This window comes from Microcaecilia unicolor, chromosome 3 (genome assembly GCF_901765095.1).
Source record: "Microcaecilia unicolor chromosome 3, aMicUni1.1, whole genome shotgun sequence".
Classification (NCBI taxonomy): domain Eukaryota; kingdom Metazoa; phylum Chordata; class Amphibia; order Gymnophiona; family Siphonopidae; genus Microcaecilia; species Microcaecilia unicolor.
The window spans coordinates 186526407-186536525 of record NC_044033.1 but is presented as its reverse complement, the minus strand read 5'-3'; the positions used below and the strand labels follow the sequence as shown (position 1 = coordinate 186536525).

At 47.5% G+C, this 10119-nt stretch overlaps 1 protein-coding gene across 3 annotated transcripts in view; it reads left to right on the top strand.

Moving 5' to 3' along the window:
• The first annotated feature begins 5190 nt into the window (after nt 1-5190).
• Nucleotides 5191-10119, top strand: part of WDR61 (WD repeat domain 61) — a 29110-nt gene continuing 24181 nt past the window's right edge. Inside the window, exons 1-3 of one of the 3 annotated variants that reach the window (XM_030196784.1) lie at nt 5191-5251; nt 5618-5664; nt 5753-5780. In XM_030196784.1, coding sequence (XP_030052644.1) covers nt 5653-5664; nt 5753-5780 — 40 coding nt within the window. In that variant the 5' untranslated portion in view covers nt 5191-5251; nt 5618-5652. Of the gene's footprint in view, nt 5284-5617; nt 5665-5752; nt 5781-10119 lie in introns of all 3 variants that reach the window. The other 2 variants (XM_030196785.1, XM_030196783.1) reach the window with 2 other exon arrangements.

The window sequence follows — 10119 nt, the reverse complement described above, 5'->3', positions numbered from 1 at the left end:
TTTCACAAACAAGTCCCAAAAAAGTGCCCTAAATGACCAGATGACCACCGGAGGGAATCGGGGATGACCACCCCTGACTCCCCCAGTGGTCACTAACCCCCTCCCACCAAAAAAAACCACAACTTTAACAACTTTGTTTTCCAGCCTGTATGCCAGCCTCAAATGCCATACCCAGCTCCATCACAGCAGTATGCAGGTCCCTGGAGCAGTTGTTAGTGGGTGTAGTGGACTTCAGACAGGTGGACCCAGGCCCATCCCCCCTCTACCTATTACACTTGTGGTGGTAAATGGGAGCACTCCAAACCGCCCCCAAAATCCACTGTACCCACATGTAAGGGCTCCCCTTCAGCCATAAGGGTATTTGACTTTTTTTTAAAATTCTTACAAGTGCTCCCTAGGGTGCCCGGTTGGTGTTCTGGCATGTGAGGGGGATCAGTGCACTACGAATCCTGGCCCCTCCCACGACCAAATGCCTTGGATTTGTTCATTTTTGAGCTGGGCGCCTTTGGTTTCCATTATCGCTGAAAAATGAAACCACCCAGCTCAAATCCGCACAACTCCGATGCATTTGCCGGGCACAAACCGTATTATCGAAAAAAAAGATGGGCGGCCATTTTTTTTCAAAAATACAGTCTGTCCCGCCCCTTCACGTACCCGTTCTCGGACATAAATGCCCATGGAGATGGGCGTTCGATTATGCCCCTCTTTGTAAGCCACATTGAGCCTGGTGGGAAAATGTGGGATACAAATGCAACAAAATAAATAAATAAATAAATATGATAACTGCTCTTCCCCTATCTGTACAACACAGAAGGAAACAGTGGCACACATTTGTGAGCTGCTCTTTTTGTGACGCAGTTTGGCTAGAGGTCAGAAACCATTAGGTACACCCTTATGTTCATGGTATTTGAATAGAATTTATGGGATTGGGCTACACAGCCCAGTCAACCTTGATGGGTGCTCACACTTTGTAGCTAATGACCATAACTAGCCTTAATTCTGAGGAGAATTCCCACCCTGATTAATAAAGCGATGTCTGCAATAACCAAGAAATCAGAGATGTGGAAAGAGAACATTATGCTCCATAGGTTCGGGGACCATTCTGGAGAAACCTGTCCATAACGTCCTGATGTTAAAAGGATTAGTTATGTGATACAGTGGTTTCAGTTTGTCCTGTCAAAATACTGTAAATAATGTAACTATTGTGTATATGTCAATATTTTGTTCATCAATAAACCAGAATTAGCCTGTTATTTCTGTGTCCCCTGCTGTTTCACTCCTGTCATCCCCATACAAGCTCTGCCAAGTGCTGCCTTGCGACGCCCCCTACTGTTCTACAATGGAAATCACACAGCTCTGCCAAGTCCTGCCCTGCAGCACCCCCTTCTGTTCCACTCCTGTCATCTCCATAAAGCTCTGCCCTGCAGTGCCCCCTGCTAGTTTACTGTGTCCTGTAAAATGATGAACCAGCCTCAGCTTCAGTAGTTTGTTTGTTTTTTCTTTCCCTGAGACTCCTCTCATCCTTTCCCTGTTTGTCAGGACTCAAAGGCCTCTGATCAGTATCTTCGGAAATGGAAGGGAATCGGATTTGCTGTCCTGGTTATCACTGTCATTCTCTCTGGTTACCATTTTCATCATCTTCCTCATGCCAGGTAAGTGATTACATGTATCCTTCTGTGATCTGTCACAAGAACATAAGAACTGCCATACTGAGTCACACTAAATGTCCATCAACCCCAGCATCCTGTTTCCCAACAATGGCCAATCCAGTCACAGGTACTCAGCAAAATCTCAAAAAGTAGCCACATTCCATGCTGCTTTCCCTCAACGTGTAATTAAACTCTGGAATTTGTTGCCAGAGAATGTGGTAAAAGCAGTTAGCTTAGCAGGGTTTAAAAAGGTTTGTCTAGTTTCCCAAAAGAAAGGTCCATAAGCCATTATTAAGATGAACTTAGGAAATTTCACTGCTTATTTATAGGATAAGCAGCATAAAATCTGTTTTACTGTTTTGGGATCTTGCCAGATATTTGTGACCTGGATTGGCCACTGTTGGAAACAGGATACTGGGCTTGATGGACCTTTGGTCTGTCCTAATATGGCAACACTTATGTTCTTAGATTACCTTAATCATGGTTTCTGGAATTTTTCTCCAGAAACCTGTCCAAATCTTTTTTAATCCCAGCTACACTAACAGCTTTTACCACATCCTCCAGCAATTAATTCCAGAATTATATTATGTGTTGAGTGATACAATAAATATTCTTTCTGATTTGTTTTAAATGTTGCACTAGTGGGAGGTCACGTGATGTCAAGCTGGTGAGCGGACATGGGTGAGATAGGCTTTGTTTTACCCCTTACCCGGCGACACTATTTAAAGTTTTTGGTGTTTGGTGGGCTGCTCGTGTTTTGCTGACAGCCTTTCTTACCTTGTTTTTGTTCCTGGTCTTTGGGTATGGCTGCTAAATCCTCATAGAAAGAGAAGGAGAAGGCCCAGGGAGCAGACACCAAGATGGCGGACACGGATCCGAGGAGTCAGCTTTTCGCTAGCTTCATGCAGGTTGCCAAAATTATCTCCGAGGTACGAGCAGCAATCCAAGATACAGTGACCATGCAGCTGCAGAAAATCTCTGATAAAAATGGATGCCTTAGGTAATAACCTGGAGCACCTTCGCACAGACTTCGGTTCTTAGCAACAGTGGGTGGCTGATCTGGAAGATCAGGCACTCCAAACAACATTAACACAAACTGCCCTGCAGACTCAGGTGATGCAGCTGGAAGCAAAAATTGAGGGGTCCTTTTACTAAGGTGCGCTGAAAAGTGGTTTGCGGTAATGTCGGTGCGGGCTTTGGGAGCGCTCAGAATCATTTTTCAGCGTGCCTGTACAAAAATGCCTTTTTAAAATTTTTGCCAAAAATGGATGTGCGTCAAAATGAAAATTGCCGAACGTCCATTTTGGGTCTGAGACCTTACCACCAGCCACAAGGTAACTGGGTGGTAATGATCTATGCGCATGAAATGCCACTTGGCGCACGCCCGAAAAAATTTGGGGGGGGACGTGCGTATTGGATGCGCGCCAAAAATAAAATTACCACAAGAGCCATGTGGTAGCTGGGCAGTAACTCCATTTTGGCGTGCATTGGGCATGTGTAGACGCTTACATGGCTTAGTAAAAGGGCTCCTGAGAAACTCAAAAATCGCTTTCACTGTAACAATCTCAGACTCATAGGTCTCTTGGAGTCTGTAGCAGAGACTGATCTGCAAGGGTTTTTGGAGTCTTGGTTGGTGAAGACATTGCAGCTGCAACCTTTGGCAGAGCCCTTGCGCGTGGAAAGAACACACTGCCTAGGTCGTTGCAGACCAGGGGCCAGAGTGGTTATCTTCAAACTTCTAAACTATGCCCATAAAATGGAGATCCTGCATAGTGTTCGGGCAAAATGACCATTACAATATGAGAACCAGGAAGTATCATCCTTGTTTACCTCCCCATATCCAATTCAATTCATATATTCTTAAAACCTTACTATTATTATGTTTATTACAGTTCATAATATTCTTCTTACAGGACTTTTGTAATATTTTCTTTGTTTTTTACTATGTAAGCCGCATTGAACCTGCTGTATGTGGGAAAGCGCGGAGTACGAATGTAATAAATAAATAAATCATGTTTCCAAGATTTTTCTGCACAGCTGGTGGCTAAGCGTAAGCAGTTTACAGAGATCTGTAACCCTTTATAACAGGAAGATCCAATTTGCTTTACTTTATACTGCTTGCCTCCGGATTCACTATAGAAATTAAACACAACTTTTTGACTCTGCCGAGGAGGTTTTGCAAAATTTTACAATTTTTAATTTTTACCTGGAGCGTCTTTTATTTGAGTCCTCTTCGCTGTTTGTTCTGCCTTCTATACCCTTGCGAAGATTTGTTTCTTCTGTTTTTGTATCATTTGCAAAATGTACATCAGATGCTGCCGGAGAAGCATATGTGTGTTAGCGGACCGTGGCTCAGTGGAGGATGAATAGTGCACCCTCTTATATTTCCCCTAGCTCTCAATGTGGCATGCAGCCACTGAGGCCAGCACTGCTACTCCCATTGAAGTTATTGGGAGTGGGGTAGGTGTGCGGTAGGAGTAGGGGCGTGGGCAGGGCATATCAGGTGGCAGGTGTTTCTCTAGTGCCCATCCATCCAACCTGTTGGCCCACCCAAAATTTGCCTTCTGGCTACGCCACTGCATCATCTTTATAACACCAGGCTTCCCAAGGCAGATTACAACAACATTTAAGATGAACCCATCAGGAAACAGGATATTCTCACTCAAATTTGGTCATCTGTATTGCATACAGTGTATTTATTTAGTTTTTAGTGTAGAAAAACGAGCACAAAATACAGAGTTTAAAATTGCTGTTGGATGTCTCACTCATATATACTATCTGCTACCACATTTGCTTATTTCCGATCTGACGAAGAAGGGCAACCTTCGAAAGCTAATCAAGAAATGTATTGTTATGTCCAATAAAAAAGGTATCATCTTATTTTCTTTTCCATGTTTTATTTTGTTTGATTTCTATTGATAACCTTAAGAGTGGACTAACACTGCTACCACACCTCTCTACCAGCTACAATAATTTTTAAGCTGTTTTAGTGATATTCAATTGTTATTTCATGATATGTATGTCTAGGGTTACCATATGGCTCCAGAAAAAGGAGGACGGATTGAGCCAGCCGGGTGGAAGTAAAACCCGGCTGGCTCAATCCGTCCTCCTTTTTCTGGAGCCATATGGTAACCCTTTCAAATAAATTAAAAAGTTGTCCAATAAGTAAAAAAAAAAAAACCAAAAAAACTTTTGTCCTCCACATTTTAAGGCACTGCCTATCCAATTGAAACAGCTTTAGACTTGTTACAGATGGACCAACAATAAAAAATGTAAAAAAAAAAAATGTGTATGCAGCAGCTCATAGGTTTGTTTGCTTTGTTTTGAGTGAACGAGGATGACGGCTGCGTTGGGAAGGGGAAATTTAGATTGTCCTAATTGGCTTCCTTGCTTACAGTGGCCTAGATAGGCTCACTTCCACTCCTGTTAGATTAAACCTCCTTGGTCCTCCTATCCCTTCTCCCCTAGCATCCCGCCCCCTCTGACGCTTTCCTGTGTCCCTGAAAGGCGTAACTAGAACGCGACCGAGGGAGGGAAATTGTGTCAGAGGGGGTGGAGCCACTGGGGCCCCGGTGCCGGAGATCGGAGCAGGAAATCGGCTGGTGGGTGTCTGATCTCATGCTTGAGTTTGAAGGTAGGATGGGGGAAGGAGTTTGAGAGAGGGAGGGGTGCCGGATCGCGGAGGGGGAGGAGACACGCAGCTGGACGGGGAAGAAGGGATGGAACGAGACAGGTCGCCCGATCGCGAGTGAAGAGTATTTGTTGTATGAGGATAGTCTATTAATGCGTGTGACTTGTATTTCTGGCGGCTGTCTGGCAGTGCAGGGCCATGGAGACCAGGAGATGTTGATAATTGTGAAAAAAAAGTTTTTAGTTTTTTTTTTTTTTTTTTTGCAGTAATGCAGTGTGTACGTTGACATTTTTTTTAACATTGTTGAATATAATATCTAATGTTGTTTTTTGAACAGATAATTAGTGTTTATATGAAATCCGAATGTGAGACATGAGTACACAGGTAACTATCCACCTGGGCATGGTTTGGTTAGGATTGATTGGACATGGTAATATTCGTGACATGACGTTTATTTTCTCTTTTATTTCAGTACAGTATTCTCTTCAAACAAGAACAAGGTAAGTTATTTATGCAGATGTTATTGAACTAACTTAAAAATGTAAACAGGTGCTAACGGGTTTAATATATTTTAGAACAAATATAATCTGAGGTTCAAATGCCTGAACATTTTCAATTGGACATCAGAGTAATGGAGCAGACATTTAGAAATGGATGTCCAACTTCAGAATGTGGACATCCATATCTCATGTATTTTAGAATAGGATAACCTGCTCTAAAATACATGAGAAATGGACATCCAAGTGCTGGCTATCTCCAGCATGAACACCCACTGTACAAACTAAAAAATCCAGCAAAACAAGGGACATAGATTTTAATTTAATTTTTTTGTTACATTTGTACCCCGCGCTTTCCCACTCATGGCAGACTCAATGCGGCTTACATATTGTATACAGATACATATTTGTACCTGGGGTAATGGAGGGTTAAGTGACTTGCCCAGAGTCACAAGGAGCTGCCTGTGCCTGAAGTGGGAATCAAACTCAGTTATTTGTCACTGTGTGACAGCAGAGACATCCATATTATAAGATGGTCACAGGTTTGAATCCCAGTGTAGTTTTTGTACATTTCTACTGTAACTTTCCTTACTCCCTCCAGTGCAGAGCTGCTCAATTGGAGCACCTTTCTGTAACTTGGATCTGCCAAGTACCAGGTCTAAATACAGATATCCATTGTTTTGGATGTAGACAACCCTTCTTCTGCAGTTGAAGTTGGACGTCTGTCTTTTATACCGTTTTTCAGACATCCAAAACAGTAATCGAGCTTCTAAAATAGCCACCTTGGTGTCAAAGCCCTTATTCCATATCATCAAGCTGATCAATCCATAGACTGGTGGGTTGTGTCCATCTACCAGCAGGTGGAGATAGAGAGCAAACTTTTGCCTCCCTATATGTGGTCATGTGCTGCCGGAAACTCCTCAGTATGTTCTCTATCTCAGCAGGTGGTGGTCACACACAGCAGCAGCTCTGGCTAGGCCTCCAAGCCTAATCCTTAGGTTTTGTTGAGGCCTGGGGTTGAGGGCTCTTTTGAGCAAGTGCAAACCTGGTGGTGCCAGGTCCCTCCTTTTCTCCCCCCTCCCGCTGGCTCCGTTTAAAAAAAAAAAATATATATTTTTTAAACGTCTTTAAAGGCGTTTAATTCGACGTTTCTTTAAACGTTCATTGCAGCTACTCACTGGGACACCAGTTCGTTACAGCTCGGAGCGGCAAGCAGGTAATTTTACCTTTTTATAGCGGGCAGGGGGTTCCCCGATTCTTCTCCTCGTGGCAATGGCGTCGGAGGGCGAGGGCGCAAAGGGTCGCTCCCCGGATCGCTGGAGCGCTTCTAGAGGGGATGCGGGGGTTTTACAACCAGATTCACCCTTGATGGGTGATAGTTTAGTGACCGATGAATGTCCCGGTCGTTCCTCCGGCGTGGCGGTTTTTTCCCGCCATAAACGCCCATCCCCCGCTCCTCGCCTCCGCCATCTTGGCCGGCCACGCGGCTCGGACGGCTTCTTCGGGGCCGCCCTTGAGGTTGGAGACATTAATGCCATGAACGCCCTTAATTTGGGCGACGGCACAAAAGCGGCTAAAGTTAAGCGCCGTTCTTCCCGCGCGGCTCCTTCACGGAGTTTCGCGCCGGACGCCATTTTGGATGCGCAGCATGTCTCTCCCCCGCTATTGCGAGCGCCGGTTGAGAGTGCGTCTAGGGCTGTTGCCCAGGCTGCGGAAGTGCACAGTCTGGGGGGTTTCTCCCCCGAGTTTGTTTTGCTGCTGCATCAGGCTTTCCTCATGCAAAACGCTGCCCCTGCTCCCTCTTCTGATAAGAGGTTGAGGTTCCCAGAGGTAAACGCCCTCGGGTTGATTTCCAGGCCTTGCAGGACTTTTGTCTCCTCCGATGTAGATGAGGGCAGCGTGTCTGAGGTCTCCCAACGATCCTTTGCGGATTCCTTGGAGGAGATAGATCCCCGCTCGGATGGAGCGGATGACCCCTCTGCAGCGCGGCTTTTTAGCCCAGAGGATTTGCCCAACCTGTTGTTACAGGCCATGGACACTTTGAAGATTTCCTCTCCGGAGGACGTCTCTCCCTCAGCCCCTGTTGGCTCTGCCATTATGCTGGGGACGAAGTGCCCGCCTAGAACCTTCCACGTGCATGATGCCATGCACACCTTAATTGCGGCTCAATGGGATGTCCCGGAAACGAGCCTTAAAGTGGCTAGGGCTATGTCCCGCCTCTATCCTTTGGCTGTGAGTGAACGTGAGGCCTATCTGTGGCCTACCGTGGATTCTTTAATCACTGCGGTGACTAAGAAAACGGCGTTGCCGGTGGAAGGTGGCACGGCCCTAAAGGACGCCCAAGACAGAAGATTGGAGGCGGCCTTAAGGTCGTCCTTTGAGGCAGCTGCTTTAAGTTTGCAGGCCTCAGTTTGCGGCTCCTATGTGGCCAGGGCGTGCCAGGACTATGGTGCAGCGGGCTTCCCCCTCGGATCATTCCTTGAGGGCTGATTGGCCGGCCCTGGAATCGGGCTTAGCCTATTTGGCAGACTTGCTGTATGATGTCTGGAGAGCCTCAGCTAAAGGCATGGCTCAGACAGTCTCTGCGCGGCGGTGGCTTTGGCTGAAACATTGGTCTGCTGACCACGCCTCTAAATCCCGCCTGGCTAAATTGCCTTTTAAAGGCAAGCTGCTCTTTGGGGTCGAGCTGGACAAAATCGTGACCGATCTCGGCACGTCTAAGGGCAAGAAATTACCAGAGGTCAGGGCTCGGGTTAGTACTCGTCCCGATACCTCCAGAGGACGGTTGCAGGAAGCCCATCGGTACCGCCCGGGCAAGTCGGGTTCCTCTGCCCCCTCTTCCTTCAAGAGGAATTTCTCCCCCAAGCAGCATTCCTTTCGCAGAGACCGCCGTCCCGGAGGTGCTCCCTCCGGTCCTCCCCCAGGGTCTCGTACCCAATGACGGGGCCTTGGTCCACGCCCCAGTGCAGATTGGAGGACGGCTGTCCTCGTTTCTGGGCGAGTGGACCACTATAACTTCACACGCGTGGGTGCTGGAAGTCATTAGAGACGGCTACAAGCTAGAGTTCTGCCAACCCTTAAGAGACGGGTTTGTACTCTCTCCCTGCAAGTCTCCGGTCAAGCTGTGGTAGTGCAGCAGACCTTGGACAACCTGATCCGCCTGGGTGCGGTCATTCCGGTGCCAAAAAATCAGATTGGCAAGGGACGTTACTCCATTTACTTTGTGGTTCCAAAGAAAGGAGGTTCTGTCCGGCCTATCCTCGACCTCAAAGGGGTCAATCGGGCCTGGAAAGTGAGGCACTTTCGCATGGAGACTCTCCGCTCTGTTATAGCGGCAGTGAAGGCAGGAGAGTTCTTGGCTTCCTTGGACATCAAGGAAGCGTACCTGCATATTCCCATCTGGCCTCCTCTCCAACGCTTTCTGCGTTTTACAGTCCTGAGACGACACTTCCAGTTCAGAGCCCTCCCTTTCGGGTTGGCTACTGCTCCGCGGACCTTTTCCAAAGTAATGGGGGTCATAGCGGCCTTCCTGCTAAAGGAAGGAGTACAAGTCCATCCTTATCTGGACGACTGGTTGATCCGAGCCCCCTCTTATGCAGAGTGCGGCAAAGCTATGGACCGGGTAGTTGCTCTTTTGAGCTCCCTGGGATGGATCATCAACTGGAAGAAGAGCCAGCTGCGTCCGACTCAGTCCCTGGTGTATCTGGGAGTTCGATTCGACACCCAAGTGGGCAGAGTGTTCCTGCCAGACAATCGGATTGTCAAGCTTCAGGCTCAGGTGGACTAGTTCCTAGTAGCCTCTCCTATTCGGGCTTGGGACTACGTGCAGCTGTTGGGCTCTATGACGGCCACGATGGAAGTAGTGCCCTGGGCCAGGGCTCATATGAGACCACTACAGCTATCTCTGCTGCTGCGCTGGACTCCGATGTCGGAGGATTATGCTGTGCGCCTTCCCGTGGACCCAGCAGTGCGCAAGGCGCTGAGCTGGTGGACGCAGACAGACAAGTTGTCTGCAGGATTGCCTCTGGTGACCCCGGAGTGGATTGTCGTCACGACAGACGCCTCTTTGATGGGCTGGGGAGCCCACTGCTTGGGAAGGACAGCGCAGGGGCTCTAGTCTCCTGCAGAGGCAAGTGGTCTATCAACCTCCTGGAACTCAGAGCCATTCGGTTGGTGTTATTGGAGTTCATCCCGGTACTGGTGTTGAAGCCTGTACGGGTCCTGTCGGACAATGCCACGGCTGTGGCCTATATCAACCGCCAGGGAGGTACCAAGAGCGCCCCTCTAGCCAAGGAGGCTATGAGTCTTTGCCAGTGGGCGGAAGCGAACCTGGAGCAGCTTT